The 16,268-nt window shown below is 37.3% G+C and overlaps 1 protein-coding gene, 1 long non-coding RNA gene, 2 other non-coding genes and 1 pseudogene across 4 annotated transcripts; 4 read left to right on the top strand and 1 right to left on the bottom strand.

Annotated features, from left to right (window-relative positions):
- The first annotated feature begins 1,647 nt into the window (after positions 1-1,647).
- On the top strand, positions 1,648-3,635 carry LOC143415217 (uncharacterized). The gene is made up of 4 exons (XR_013095856.1): positions 1,648-1,700; positions 1,840-1,891; positions 2,044-2,118; positions 3,005-3,635. It is a non-coding gene; the product is annotated as an uncharacterized LOC143415217 (long non-coding RNA).
- A 171-nt stretch (positions 3,636-3,806) lies between these two features.
- On the top strand, positions 3,807-3,925 carry LOC111501322 (5S ribosomal RNA; annotated as a pseudogene).
- Positions 3,926-4,570: 645 nt separating this feature from the next.
- Positions 4,571-10,638, top strand: LOC143414888 (uncharacterized). The gene is made up of 7 exons (XM_076879768.1): positions 4,571-4,776; positions 6,808-7,098; positions 7,320-7,399; positions 8,608-8,773; positions 8,882-8,938; positions 9,091-9,168; positions 9,812-10,638. Exons 1-7 carry the CDS (start codon positions 4,695-4,697, stop codon positions 9,997-9,999), a joined length of 942 nt encoding a protein of 313 aa, XP_076735883.1. The 5' UTR covers positions 4,571-4,694; the 3' UTR covers positions 10,000-10,638.
- Positions 10,639-11,972: 1,334 nt separating this feature from the next.
- Positions 11,973-12,091, bottom strand: LOC111501320 (5S ribosomal RNA). Its single transcript, XR_002721470.1, has one exon. It is a non-coding gene; the product is annotated as a 5S ribosomal RNA (ribosomal RNA).
- Positions 12,092-12,430: 339 nt separating this feature from the next.
- Positions 12,431-12,549, top strand: LOC111501319 (5S ribosomal RNA). Its single transcript, XR_002721469.3, has one exon. It is a non-coding gene; the product is annotated as a 5S ribosomal RNA (ribosomal RNA).
- Positions 12,550-16,268: the final 3,719 nt, after the last annotated feature.

Here is a 16,268-nt window from a genome sequence, read left to right on the forward strand (position 1 = left end):
CTTTTTTAGTTTATAACATCATAATGGGATATTCAATTTCATCTCTAGTTTCATTTCATTTACTTTCCTTACAGAGTGATAATTAAAAAACTAAATTTATCACCCAAATTAGGACAGGACAGGACCTCTTGAACATCTCTAACTGGAGATCACAGATTATATTTAAATATATTTGCTGAGGCAAGAAAACTTAAAAAGCACAGTCTTTGTTCTAAGTGTCACATTTGCTTTGTTCTTTATCTATGAAAGCAGACGAGGCCTCTTGTATCACGCACATGTGATGATACCATGCTCTGACAGGAAACAGCCTCTAAAATGGAAAGCGGCTGTTAGCTGAATGTGATGAGAATGGTGAAGAAGAAGATGGCTTCTGCTGCCACCATCGCTGTGGTTCTGCTCTGCTGCTTCATCACTGCCTCCACAGGTACGCTACACTTCATCTCTGTATGCTGTCAGGTGTAGTTTTTGCAGACTGAATAATGTTTTAACACATCACAGACACTTGATCTGTTGCTATGTAGCATGCAGTGTTTTATTACTGCACTGCATGAGTAATTCTACTTATTTTTAAAATATCAGTCTTTACATAAAGACATTCGATTCCATAAAAAATACATTTACATGTTGAGTAACATAATCCATGTAGTTTATAGTCAACCACACACAGTGTTCCTCTGCTTCACCTCCATGTGTGGAATCTATAAGTCATGAACTGCATCACTTCACTTCTTCTTAGTTTTACTTTGAATGTTTTGATTATGCAGCTGTAAAACTTTGGCATTTTTCAGGAAACACATTTTCATGCAGGAGTTACAGGGAAGTGGTAATGGTCGTTGGCAGGCATTCAGAGGCCTCAATGGTTCGCACTGTTGAGTACCACTTGTGGTTAAGATCATTAAGGGGCGGGTTAAGAAGAACAAACTGAAGTCATGTTTAGCTTACGTTTAAATGAGCATGGTGGTCAGACGAGAAACAACAATAAGATGCTGCTGAAACAGCAAGGTTTGACTTTTTATGTCTTCATTATTTTATTACATAAGATGGAAAATAATCCAAAGTGTAAAACAAAATAAACCGAGTTGTTAATTTAGCCACACTTGACTGCTGTTGGCAATCATTCTCTTTTTCTCGTGTTTTAAAGTTAAGCTCGATAATAAGTTGAGATGTTTACAAAACACTCAGAGCCTCGACCCACTGATTAAAAATATGAAATATGTTTAAGAATCATAATTCTGCTATTATAAATGTGTTTACTGATTTTTATTAGTTCTTAATGTTGTGTTCATTAATTGTCACCACACACAAAATGAAAAAGAACAAAAACATTCATATATTTTGGCTGAACTTTGCACTGGAAAACCCAAAACGAAAAACAAAACGAATAAAACAAAATACACCCACAAACAAGCATTGGATAATTAAACAATCAAACCCTGGGACAATTGTATGTTCTTTATAGGACTGTTTTGTTGTTGAACTCTGAGCCTTCAAATAATCCACAAATTGTGGGGTTTTTTTCCCACAGAATGAAAACATTTGTATGATCAAATGATTTATGGATGGTAAACAGTTGGCAGAAAAAGACAAGACGCTGACGAGAGTAGGCAAAGACGTGGTAAACGCCCATTTCTCTTGCAATATTTCTAACACCATCGGCTCTGAGATCAGTCTGCCTGTTCAACAAATCTGCTATAAGCCCGGTAAGTATTACTTAATTACTATCAGCTGTACAAATGTTCAAATTTGCCTTTTTCAAATCTTCATGAACTGAAGTAGTCATTGTATTGAGCTCATATCATATTAAGATTCTTTTCTTCTTCTCTTGTTTTATTCCTGAAGTTTTTCCCTGAAACAATGACAGAAATCTGGCTTTTACTGGGTTGTGGAGCAGGTATGTTGTGTCTTCTGTGTAATCCTTACATTTTAACATGTGTGGCATTGCTGAAATGCAGAGCAATTAAGCTTGAAGCAATGAACACAGGATTCAAATACATAAACTATTTACTTTACATGTCTAATACAATTTATTTTCATCCTCATCAGTTACTCTTCTGGTCATCCTAATTGTCATCATTTGTTGTGTCAGCACCAGACCAAAAGAGCATGTGCTGCCAAACGGTGAGAATTTATTTGTTTATTTTTAGTTATTTTAAAACCACTGCATATAATCTGTTAGTTACTTAAGAAGCTTCATTTCAGTCTAAACTTCTGAAAGGTTACTTGTGGAGCTCCCCAAGGTGCAGTGCTAGGACCACTATATTTATATTTAGACTTAAGGTAGCAGGTTAAAACATTTCAGACTGCAGATGATTTAAATATATTTTGAAAATATTGTTAAATTATGGACGAGGCATCTAAACCTGATCTTTCAAAAAACCCATGCTGCAAATGGAAGCAATGCTCTTTCTTATTTAAGATGATAACACTTAAATGGAAGGTTTATTTTTTTTTTAAATTTTACTGACATAATGATTGAGCGGCCTAAAACTGCAGGGTCACATAGCTACAGAAATCACCTCTGTCGTGTCACATAGGATGGGTGGGGGTGTCGGGGTCTGATCCAAATTCCACATGAACCATGTAACTCCAGCACACCACAACATTGTCTTAGTTGTGTATGTTTACTGCAAAGGAGATCAAATTATTTTTATTTATCCTTTTTTTTTAAAAAAAATCCTTTTGTGTTTAGTTGACACAACCCCATCAAAGCCATTTTCTCAGTAATACCAACACTTTAAGAGATGATGATATATTTGTTGCTGATTTTGTACCACTGGACATAATATAAAATAAATCTAATATAAGATTCGTATAACCAAAGTTCAGACGATGTGCAGACGCTTGCAGTGATTAAAAACTGCACGGGGAAGTCATAAGTCACATTTATAGTAGTAGAACGTGTGGGCCGCCTCCCAAAACCTCTTCAGTGATTCCCTTTAAAAATGTCAAACCTAAACTGACACAACTGTATATTTCTGGATTTATAATTCATTTATTATTACAGAGGGTTCTGCTGCTGACACACAGTCTGGCAATGCGTCCAATCAAAGGCTCTGGACCTTCATGAAGATATATATGAATCTCCAGTAAGTGTTCCTCAACCTCACCCCCACCTACCTCAGGCTCCTTCTCCATCAGAGAGGTGATGCTCTGGGTATTTAAAGCCAGTGTTACCAGCCGGAGATCGGACCACAGCCTCCACCCCAAACTGCTGCACCTGCAATAGCTCCTGTTGGTGGTCGGTCCACCAGAGATTAATTTTAATAATAATTTCTAATTTAACAGTCATTTTATTTTTTTAATACAAATTTTTGAATATGATGGCACATAAAGGTCTTTAAATGTATGAAATGTGTATGTATGTCTGTAAATTATTAAGTGACCTGTACAGTGATTGATTTACATCTTAAGATGTATGTTTTATCTTTGTTTTAATTAAGTTAAATTAAGTTAAATCATTATTACTTTTTCTGACATTAAACATAAGTAAACAAGTAATAAAACACAGATTTAGATTTTTTTTTAATGCAAAAAAAATTGGATAATTACAAGTGTGCCTAATTTAGCAGTTTCTGTCTATTTTAAAATGTAAACTGTGACGTGTATATAAATAAAATGAATGGGTACACACAAAATCCAAATAAGATTTTGAAATCCATAATAATCTGTTTTAAGCAGGAATAAATAACAAGTTAATGTTTCAACTCATTGTTGGGTGTCTTCCTCTCGTGTACTCACATGTATTAGAATTGTTACATAGGACATTTTTGTCAGCCTCAAAAAGGCAGTTTCGGATGTCCTTTCTCCCTTACGGCCATACCACCCTGAACAAGCCCGATCTCGTCTGATCTCGGAAGCTAAGCAGGGTCGGGCCTTGTCAGGACTTGGATGGGAGACCGCCTGGGAATACCAGGTGCTGTAAGCTTTTGCACTTACACACAAACTGCAGAGGGCAAAGCTACTCACTCCCTACCTCAATAACAATCATTAGTACTCAGTTGGTATCCTTCATGATAACATTTTCTGCATCAACGTCCAAACAGGAGTACTTAAAAGTTTCAGTGACAACATGATGCAGAGTTTGAGCTCTGACTCACATTCAGCTTATCTCAATAACCCATTAATCTTGCTTCATGGGACACCCTGAATCTCCTGAAATTAAGAATACATACTTTATTGGCCACATTACACTCACAGAGGTGTTTATTTTCAATTATTTAAAATAAAATGCACTTTTAATTTTACAAAATAATGGTGGAATATTCATTTTCTTTGCTTGACAGTGAAAGGAAAAACACCAACAAAAAGGACGCTGTAGCAGTAACAAGAAAAATCAGTTTGTATTATCAGATTTTAAGAGGAAGTCATTTCAGAAAAACATACATTTATATTTTATGTCTAAATTACAAATTATCACCCAAATTAGGACAGTTTGTATTTGAGTTTTCGGTTACCTCTTGAACATCTCTAACTGGAGATTATATTTAAATATATTTGCTGAAGCAAGAAACCTAAAAAAGCAAAGTCTTTGTTCTAAGTGTCACACTTACTTTGTTCTTTATCTGTGAAAGCAGACGAGGCCTCTTGGATCACTTCCCTTCAAAACCATACATGCGCACGCACGTAAACGTGATGATACCATGCTCTGACAGGAAACAACCTCTAAAATGGAAAGAGGCTGTTAGCTGAATGTGATGACAACAGTGAAGAAGAAGATGGCTTCTGCTGCCACCATCGCCGTGGTTCTGCTCTGCTGCTTCATCACTGCCTCCACAGGTACGCTACACTTCATCTCTGTATGCTGTCAGGTGTAGTTTTTGGTGAACTGTATAAGCAATTAGCTTTAAAATCCAAAGTTTATGGCTTTAATTTCAAATGTTAAGTGTCAAAATTCAAATTTTTTTGAAAGATAAAATCATTTATAAGTGTTTAGCTGCACACTGAATAATTTTTTAACATATCACAGACATTTGATCTGTTGCTATGTAGCATGCAGTCCTTTTTTTCTGTACGAAGCTCCCACTAAAAAGCTCCCACGTAAAAATGCCTTCATTTAATTGTAGTTGATGAACTAAAGCATAAATATAATTATTTTATTTAAAAACTTAGATTCAATTTCATCTCGTTAATTGTTTGTTATTCTGCGCTGTCATTTACCATCATTAACAGTTTCTTACTTATGAAATGCAAATTTGGCTTCATTCCTCAATAGAGGACTCAGAAACTGAACAGTGCTGACTAAAAAGAAAAACTAGTTTGTCTTCACTGGACTGGACTTAATTAAAGTTATCACTGTCTTTACATAAAGACTTTTGAATTTAAAAAAAAATCATTTAAATGATGAGTAACAAAATCCACGTAGGTTGAAGTCAACCACACACAGAGTGGGGCGTAGCGCTGCAGCGCTTCACCCCCATATGTGGAATCTATAAGTCATAAACTGCATCACTTCACTTCTTCTTAGTTTTACATTGAATGTTTTGATTATTTCAGCACTATTTACAGGAATAAGTGATCTTCACACGATGTCAGTGATGCCTTTTGACAGTTTTCTTTGCAGGTCATGCATCATGTTGACTGGTTGTGTTTGAATTTTACAATCTTTACAATTTTTACCAAAAAAAAAAAAAAAGACATTCTCACATGACAGTTATAAAGATAAATGCCTTTTTGTCTTTTCTGCAACTGTAAAGTTGTGAGAGGTATTTTTTAGGAAAGGCATGCAAGAGTCACAGGGAAGTGGTAACGGTCACGGGCAGACGCTCAGAGCTCTCTGGGTTAGAGTCTTGAGAACCGCTTGTGGTTAAGATGGAGAGAAACAGAAAACTTATGGTTAAAATTTTAAAAGATAATGCCTTTTCTCTTCCTTTTTTGCTACATGAAAGGTGTGGGGCAATTACCCACGAGTCACTTTGTGACTGCCTCTGAACAAAGGCACTCAACCAGCTTTGACTAGCGTCTCAAAATTAGTGATAACAAGAAGCTTATTTTCTTGTTATCACTTTGGAAAATATTAATGTTGTGACTCTTGAGCAGACGACTGATATAACCTCTGATTTCCTGTGGGTTCCCCTAATAGAAAATGAAACTGTCAAGTTGTTCAGTGATTGCAAAATCCATTTTACTGAGTACGTCTAATTGTCTTCTCAGTGTCTCATAATCATGAAGAAATGCCATGTGCCTTTAAAAAATATTATCTGGTGCTCACAACTGACGACAAACTAAAGTTAGGTTTAGTTTATGTTTAAATGTGCACGGTGGTCTGAAGAGAAACAACAGGATATGAGATAACAATCATTGAGCCTCAGTGATCTGTCCTATCATAGACATTTGTCAGCTACACAGCGAGTGTATAAACTTGTTGTAGCGCACGCACAAATGTAGCAGATTAAAAGAACTCAACCTACACAGAGATCAATCTAAAAACGTGATCATCTTCTACAGTAGTCGACTTTTATTGGGAAGACCAAAAAAGACAAAAACCTTATTCTGAAATATCAGCTGATTGTCAGTGATTTATCAAATTAAAACAACGTATCGAACATCTCCTGATGGGTTTTTAGTAATTTCTTACAAAAAAGCCACTCAGAGACATTTGGACATGCAGGAAATGTGTTTAATGCTGTGCACAAAGTCATTAGTTTTGGTATATTTATGTTTACAGCCTGCTAATGTCCCCTCTAAGTTAGAAATATTTTACAATTTGCAAACAGAATGTAAATGTTAGTGCCTGATACTTTCTTTGTGCATTGTGATCTCTTTACAGCTAACATGGCTAATCTCTTTCTTCATCTTTCTGTTTCAAAGGCTCTCAGGATGATTGTGTGTACGCTGCAACAGGATCAAGCTTTACTGTGCCACTTAGATATAAGTTGAAGGAATCAGATAACCTGAAATGGTTCAAGGACACAAGCGTAATCTTTAGTCGCAGACAGAAACAGGTGACCACAGGGAAAAATGATGATGTTGATTCAACTGGATCACTAAAGCTGACAAAACTGACCAAAGACAAGTCAGGACGATACATCCCACAGGTTTACAGTGCAGAGGGAATATTTATGGGGGGAAATTTACAAAGTGTGCTTTTGTGTGTATTAGGTAAGTAACAACACATTATACATACATTCATTTTGGTAATACAAATGTATAGCAAATGTTTTATCTGTTTCTATGTTAGTCACGCATTTAACCCACAGAAAACTGCTGGCTCATTGATATACTAAAGTTACTGTCTAATTTTGTGATGCAGTCTTATTACTTTTTTAATGTATTATCAGCAGTTCATATAATGTTGATATAATCAAATTTTCTTTACTCAGACCGTGTGCAGAAGCCCAATGTGACGATGACGTGTACAGGCGATAAGACAAGAGTCAGTTTTACTTGCAGTGTTGGTCAGGTGAGGACAATATTTCATGTTTTATTGACATTTCCATGTAGTGAGTGTTAGGTGAGGCTGTGTGCAGTCAGGAATAGGACCCAAGGTGCAGACTCCGGAGACAGACGTGAACTCAAAAAGGCTTTAATGCTGAACGCAACATGACATAACTAGAAAAACTCAAAATAAACTTACACCGGTGGACAGGCAAAACACACAGCAAAATAAACGGTAGATCGCAACACGGACACAGAGAAACACAGGGCTTAAATACACAGAGGGAGCAATCAGGGAATGGGTAACAGGAGGGAAACACAGCTGGGGCAAATCAGAACTGACGAGACCAAAGAAGCACAAACTGAACACACTGAGAAAAGACAGAGACCTTCAAAGTAAAACAGGAAACACATAACACAGACTGAACAAAGACACAGACTCACATGCAGGCACTACAAAGGGAACAGAGACGTGGGAACAGGGCAGACACAAACACTGACTGAACACGGGGATATAGGAACTTAGGATACACATAGACGCGAACTAGACAAGGGGATGCAGGTGATAGGGGAGACAGAGCAACTAAAGACGACAGAGACATAAGCCATAAGACGGAACTCAAAGAAACCAAAAACTAGGAAGTATAAATAATATCAAAAACTCAAAAACCCTGGGTCGACGACCCAGGCATCCTAACAGTGAGTTCCTCAAACAACTTATAATTAAGCTGCTGAAGAATCTGTGGACAAAGGTCTCATTTCCCCTCCACTGAAACCAAGCAGTTGAACTGTGTTGACTGTAAAATGCAGCTGAAACAGCAAGATTTATGTGCACATATTATTTTAATATATAAAATGGGATACAGCTAATCTAATTTCAGCTGAATTTGGCTTCTGTTGGCAATCATTCTCTTTGCCTCATGTTTTAAATTTTGATTAATTAAGTTTAGTTTAGTTTTTTACAAAAGACACAAAGACAACGACCCACTGAATAAAATGCTGAAATGTATTTAAGAATTTGTCTGTCAAATTATTAATTCCACAGTTAATTGTACAGAGTCACCACACACACAAAAAGAAAAATACTCTTATATTCTGAGCCGTGCACTGGAAAAACAAGAAAAACAAAATGAAACAAAAAACTACACACACACACACACACACACACACACACACACACACACACACACTCTAAGCCTTCAACTAATCTACTAATTGTGTTTTCTCCCACAGAATGAGAAGATTGAATGGTTTAAGGATGGTAAACAGTTGGCAGAAAAAGGGAAGACGGTGACGAGAGTAGCCAAAGACGTGGCAAACTCCCATTTCTCTTGCAATGTTTCTAACACCATCGGCTCTGAGATCAGTCTGCCTGTTCAACAAATCTGCTATAAGCCTGGTAAGTATTACTTAACTCTGCAAACATTTAAATTTGCCTTTTTCCAAATGTTCGTGAGCTCATATCATAATAAGATTCTTTTCTTCTTCTCTTGTTTTATTCCTGAAGTTTTCTCTGAAACAATATTTGGAATTAGCATCTGGGTTTTAGTGGGTGGTGGAGCAGGTATGTTGTGTCTTCTGTGTAATCCTTACATTTTAACATGTGTGGCATTGCTGAAATGCAGAGCAATTAAGCTTGAAGCAATGAACACAGGATTCAAATACAAAAACTCTTTACTTTACATGTCTAATACAATTTATTTTCATCCTCATCAGGTATTGTTCTGATTTTGATCCTAATTGTCATCGTTTGTTGTATCCGGATCAGACGAAAAAAGCATGTGCGACTAAACGGTGAGATTTTATTTTTATTTTTTTAGTTATTTTAAAACCACTGCATATAATCTGTTAGTTGCTTAAGAAGCTTCATTTCAGTCTAAACTTCTGAAAGGTTACTTGTGGAGCTCCCCAAGGTGCAGTGCTAGGACTACTATATTTATATTTAGACTTAAGTTAATGTAATGGTAGCAGGTTAAAGACATTTCAAACTGCAGATCACTCAAATATATTTTGAAAATCTTGTTAAATTGTGGACGAGGCATCTAAACCTGATCTTTCAAAAAAGCCATGCTGCAAATGCAAGCAATGCTCTTACTTATTTAAGATGATAACACTTAACTGGAGCCTTTTTAAAAATTTTACTGACATAATGATTTAGCGGCCTAAAACTGCAGGGTCACATGCAGTCTGATCCAAACTCCACATGAACCATGTAACTCCGGCACACCACAACGTTGTCTTAGTTGTGTATGTTTACTGCAAAGGAGATCAACTTATTTTTATTTATCCTTTTATTTATCCTTTTGTGTTTAGTTGACACAACCCCATCAAAGCCTTTTTCTCAGTAATAGCAGGTTTTACCTTTTTTCTTACCAACACTTTAACAGAGGATGGTGTTTCTCCAGGTCTGATTTGTAATCTATGCTTATTTTAACAGATGAGAGGGAGCTTTATTTGCAGTGGAGCAATCAAGAACAGGAACAGCCTGATTATTATGAACACCGCTACCTGCAGCAACTACCTGGCAATACCAGCAATATGGCTGAAAACAGCAACTCGCCGAGCAACATCCCGAAACCTGGCATCTGTACACACTGTGGCCTGAAGAGAGACGACTTGAAATAATGCAATCACCAGCATCCAGCCTCAGCTATAAGTCATTTATGTTTTTCAGCTTCGTGTTAAATGGATAAACTGGCTGCACACAACAAATTGGCAGATTAAAGGAAATGACCTCAAATACACAGTCTGAATAAATAATAATGAGCATGTGGTTGACATGAAGTGATTAAACCAGATGTACAAACCTTAATCTGAAATACCAGCTGATTATCAATAATTTATTGAACTAAAACACCATCAAAACATCTCCAGACTTTGTTGTTTTGTAAGTAGATTTTAAAAAAAAGTTACCCAGAGAAAGTGGGACAGACAGGAAGTCGGACTGTTTACATCTTCTGTAGTAACTCAGGCCGTACAATGTGGGCGCCTTTGTAAAGAATGACTGTTTAATCTTTGTGTCAGTACATTAAGAGCTTTCTGCTCTCTTTGCTCCTTGTTTTGAGGGAAAATATGCTCTTCTCGGTGGGAAGGGTTCATGCTGTATATTTGCTGTGAGAGTGAAAGTTCAGGATTTGCGTATTTTCATGTGTTTTTTCTTCTTTCAGATTTAAAGATTCCCACAACTGTGCACTGGACAATATATTTGTTGCTGCTTCTGTACCACATGCTGGATGTATATAAAATCCATATAATCAAAGTTCAGATCATGTGCAGATGCTTGCAGTGATTAAAAAGTGCACAGGGAAGTCATAAGTCACATTTATAGTAGTAGAACGTGTGGGCCGACTCCCAAAACCCTTCCAGTGATTCCCTTCACTGTAAAACATCAAACTCCATGTGCATGTGAATTGTAAAATGTCACAACTGTGTTTGTAGTAGCCTATGTGCACGTGCATGTGTAATGTAATGATGCCACCTTGTGGACATCTGCATATACTGACAGCGTATCACTGTTTATGACTTGATGCATTGCTCAATGATCCAGGTAAGGAAATCCCAAAAAGTTGATTCTGTTCATCTGGACGTAGCGTTGTCAGTGGGAGAAACGTTTCGTCACTCATCCAAGTGACTTGTTACATTTGATCCAGTTTAAATAAAAAATTGAGACAGAAAACAGATTGAGACTCAGAGTTTGCTGCACATAGAGAGAGGATGAGTGCTTCAGGATTAAAGGATGAAAGGATGTGGACAGAGTAGTTGGACAGTACACTACAGGACACACATCATGGAAAAGAGGGATTTGAATTGAACAGACAGCTCAGATTAGACTTCATGGATCTACAGGTTGATCTACGTATACATGAAGTATGAATTCCTCACTCACTGTCTTACTTATCTGAGGAGGGGAAGGGTCTGTCAGCTAATAACAGTCACACTTATTTGATTTCAGTTAGTGTTGCAACTCAAAGTGTTTAGGAAGCACGGGCACATAATGAGGCTAACTTTCTGTCCTACAATACACACTAGAATAACTGTAAATGTCTCTCAGATTTCCAGGTTAAAATAAATAATGTCTGTGTATTTGTTTTGAATATATCATGATTAAACACATAGATAGACAGTTGTACTAGCTGATATTTTGGGTTTTATACACCAAAATATAAGAATACATTATAAACTTATATCAAATCACTGTGCAGACTCTGTGCTCTCGGCCACTTTGACTCTGTCCTGTAATAAATTACTATCTTTTAATAATGATACATTTACTACTTTATCACAGCTAAGTGCTGAAACTACTAATTACTAAATAACTTTATTTTGTACTTTCACATCAAACTGATAACAATAATAATAATTTCGGATAACTTTATCATTTATGGTGGACTTCTTTCCATGGATACTGTTACCGATAAAATAACTGTTTCACTGGTTTCTCTTGCCTCACACTAAAACGCTAACACAAATGTTAGAAATTTGATTATTTATTTTGTTGGGCTGATTATCATGCGGAATACAAATTTAATAGCATAGAGTAATGTTGAGAGACTGAGTGAACACCAGCGCCCTCTGCAGTTTGTGTGTGTAAGTGCAAAAGCTTACAGCACCTGGTATTCCCAGGCGGTCTCCCATCCAAGTACTGACCAGGCCCGACCCTGCTTAGCTTCCGAGATCAGACGAGATCGGGCGTGTTCAGGGTGGTATGGCCGTAAGCGAGAGCATAGCTACATAAAAGACCTTTTATAGCTGGCAAATGTCACACACTTTGATATATATTATTGTGCTAAGCTTCATAGTGTGTGAATGTGTGTGTGAATGGGTGGATGACTGGATGTGTAAAGCGCTTTGGGGTCCTTAGGGACTAGTAAAGCGCTATACAAATACAGGCCATTTACCGTTACAGCGAAACATGCAAACCTTAACTGCAGCTTCAAATTTGAGCTGCAAAAACGCTTTTCCAGCAGTAATATCACGATAAGAAGACATGTTCAGTGTTAAAGTGACAGAGGACGATTTGGAAGTCAAACATTTTTGTCGCTTTTTCTAGACTTTCACTTACGGCCATACCACCCTGAACACGCCCGATCTCGTCTGATCTCGGAAGCTAAGCAGGGTCGGGCCTGGTCAGTACTTGGATGGGAGACCGCCTGGGAATACCAGGTGCTGTAAGCTTTTGCACTTCGACACGCAAACTGCAGAGGGCGCTGATGCTCACTTCCTCAACACCACTTACATCACACCCATTCACATCACATGTTAACATGAGGTGGAACGAAATTATGTACTTTATCTATGAGAGCAGACGAGGCCTCTTCCCTTCAAAACCACACATGCCCACTCACATAAACATGATGATGCCATGCTCTGACAGGAAACAGCCTCTAAAATGGAAAGCGGCTGTTAGTTTAATGTGATGAGAACGGTGAAGAAGATGGCTTCTGCTGCCACCATCGCTGTTTCTGCTCTGCTGCTTCATCACTGCCTCCACAGGTACGCTACACTTCATCTCTGTATGCTGTCAGGTGTAGTTTTGTTGTATTTGAGGGAGTTTTAAATGAGCGATCAGGTTGACATTTCAAAGTTCATGTAGATGCAGTAAATGAGATAAAACATCAAACAATTGTGCTTCTTTTAAAAAACTGATCATTATATTTACAAATTACAAGTATCATTCACCCAAAAGTGACCCACCAAATAAACTGTAGTAATCCTGTACTACACAAAGAATGAAAGTGTTCATTATTGGACTAAATGAGTAACTCTAATTATTTGAAACATCACACTGCCTCATCATAGTTCTTGTGATTACAGTCACTTGTCTCCCTGTCAAGCAAAAACGTTTATATGCGATCTTCACGTGATGTATTGTTGTCTGTCATCGCTGATGCTTTTTTGACTGTTTTCTTGGTGAGACCATGCATTACTTGGGCTTCATGAAATTAAGCACATTCCCACATGACAGTTATAAAGATAAATACTTTAATTCTTTTCTGCACATGTAAAGTTATGAAAGGGATTTTCCAGAAAACAACATTTCATGCTAAATGAAAGGTTTAGAGCAAGTGGCTCTGAAAAAAGACACCCAACCAGTTTTGAGTAGTGTGTCAGAATGAACGTAGAGGCTTACTTTCTTATTATTACTGAGGAAAATAATCATAAGATGATTGATTTCCTGTTCCCTTGACAGAAAGTGAAACTCTGATAAAGCGACTTAGTGATTGCAAAATTCATTTTACTGAGAACTGTTTTTGCACATTTGGTATATTTGTTTTCTTAGCAATGTCATGATGATTGTCGTGATCTCAAAAAGTTCCAGTCAATCTAAAAGTAGTCAGCTTCTAAAGTAGTCGACATTATTGAGAAGAATGTGAAATATCAGCTGATTGTCAATGATTTATCAAATTAAAACACGATATAACATCTCTATGGAGATTTTGAAAATTCTCACAAATATATTTGTACATGCAGAAAATGTGTTTACATGCTGTGTACTAACTCAAGCTATGCTATGTGGACACCTTTGCAAAGCAGCGTTGCTCATGCACACAGAAATTAAATGTTAGTGTCTGACACTTTTTATCTGCATCGTGATTTCTTGGCAGCTACTTTGGAGCTAATTTGTAAGAAGTCTGTAGATGGAACAAAGTTTAGGTACAGCCCTGAATTTAGTATGAATAACACAATGTCCTTCAAATGTTATAAATTGACATACAATCGTTCAGAGCCTTTCTAACATGGCTAATCTCATCTTTCTGTTTCAAAGGCTCTCAGGATGATTGTGTGTACGCTGCAACAGGCTCAAACTTCACTGTGTCACTTAAATATAAGTTAAAGGCATCAGAGAGCCTGAGATGGTTCAAGGACACAAGGATAATCTTTCATCACAGACAGAAACAGGTGATCTTAGGGAAAAATGATGATGCTGATTCAACTGGATGAAGACGAGTCAGGACGATACAGACCAGAGATTCACAGCACAGAGGGAATAAATGTGGGGGGAAATTTACCGAGTGTGCATTTGTGTGTATCAGGTAAGTAACAACACATTATACATACATTTATTCTGGTAATACAAATGTACTTAATAGCAAATGTTCTGCCTGTTTCTATGTTAGTCACACATTTAACCCACAGAAAACTGCTGGTTTATTAATGTACTAAAGTTACTGTCTAGCTTTCCCATACAGCATTATTATTATTTTTAATGTATTATCAAGATTATTTCTTGACGGGCGACCGTGGATCAGGGAGGTTGGGAAGCTCATCTGTAACCGGAAGGTCGCCGGTTCGATTCCCGGGCTCTCTGTCCTGGCCGTTGTGTCCTTGGGCAAGACACTTTACCCTACCGCCTACTGGTGGTGGCCAGAGAGGCCGATGGTGCGATATGGCAGCCTGGCTTCTGTCAGTCAATAAGACAAATGTCAGTTTTACTTGCAGTGTAAAAAGTTAGCATAACTCACACTCCTAGTTGTTTAATGTTTGTGGGACCATGAGTTGACTTGTTTTGTTTGATTTCTTGACAGTATATCATTATTATTAATAACGATGCAGGTTGGACATCTGGTGTTGGATTATGCTAAAAATTATATCTGGGCTTCGCAATATTTTATGCTGCTTGTTTAAATTGTATCACTTACGGTGTGTCGATATAAGCAAATTGGTTAAACGTTTTGAATAATTCAGAAGAACTATATTTTAAATAAAAGCACCACCAACAACCAATTTAAACAACATGAATTAAATGAAAGGTTTTAAAATGAGCAGGGTAGGGATTCTACAAAGCTCAAAGGTCCCATGTACTGAATCTCATCTGCCTCCACTATCTCTGCTCCTTGTAGGTTCACACCTGCCTCCCACACATTCATTTCTGATGTAGATAGACTCCACAAAGTAGTTCAGACAGATTTAAACCTGCTCTGCTGATGTAATGACTGTCTTAAGACAAGATTAAAAATAAAATACCATTATTAGTTACACAAATAGCAGTGGCATTAGCATAGATTAGCTGACATCAAATACACTTGGAGCTTTGAGATCAGTTGCTCCCGATGCATTCACCTCAGTGTGAATGTTAGATAGAAAGCACTTAGAAATAGAAAAAAGTGCTTTTTCTGTGCTGTTTAAAGCACTATATAAGAATGTGTCAGTTTACCATTGAGCTGTCTACAGTATATTGACTACAAAGGAGATCTAATTCTTTCTATTTATCCTTGTGTAGCTGACACAATCCTGTCTGAAAACATTAGGAGATGACCGGTGATTCTCCAGGTCTGATCTTTCATCTGTCCTTATTTTAACAGATTTGAGGGAGCTTTATTTGCAGTGGACTGATGAAGAACAGGAAAAGCCTCGTTGTTATGAGCATCGCTACCAGCAGCAGCCAGCTGTCAACACCAACAAAGAGGCTGAAAACAGCAGCGTCCCACAACCTGGCACCTGGGCACACTGTGATCTGAAGAGACATAACAGAAAATAACATTATCATCACCGTCTGGCCTTAGTGATGAAGTCATGTGATCTGTGCAGGATGCCTATAATATGTTATAATTAAAAAAAATTTAAACAGAGAGCCGTTTCTGCCGCATATATTAAAATAAACTGATATTTCATTCATTATTACCGTAATATTACCGTAAGGACCAGAATTTGTACCATGTACATGTGTATGGAATGGTGCCACCTTGTGGACATCTGCAAATACTGACAGAGTCACTGTTCATGTTTCTGAATATCAGCGATAACCAACTAATTAGGCCTACCATAAATAAAAACAGGGAAGAGGATGAAAAAAAAAAAACAATTTACAATTTAAACAAAATTGAAGGAATGAATCAGAATTTGCCCACGGCTGAGACAGTTGGTCAGACCTAGAATCTGTGTGTCACAAGTGG

The sequence above is a fragment of the Maylandia zebra genome, linkage group LG23 (assembly GCF_041146795.1).
Source record: "Maylandia zebra isolate NMK-2024a linkage group LG23, Mzebra_GT3a, whole genome shotgun sequence".
Taxonomy (NCBI): Eukaryota; Metazoa; Chordata; class Actinopteri; order Cichliformes; family Cichlidae; genus Maylandia; species Maylandia zebra.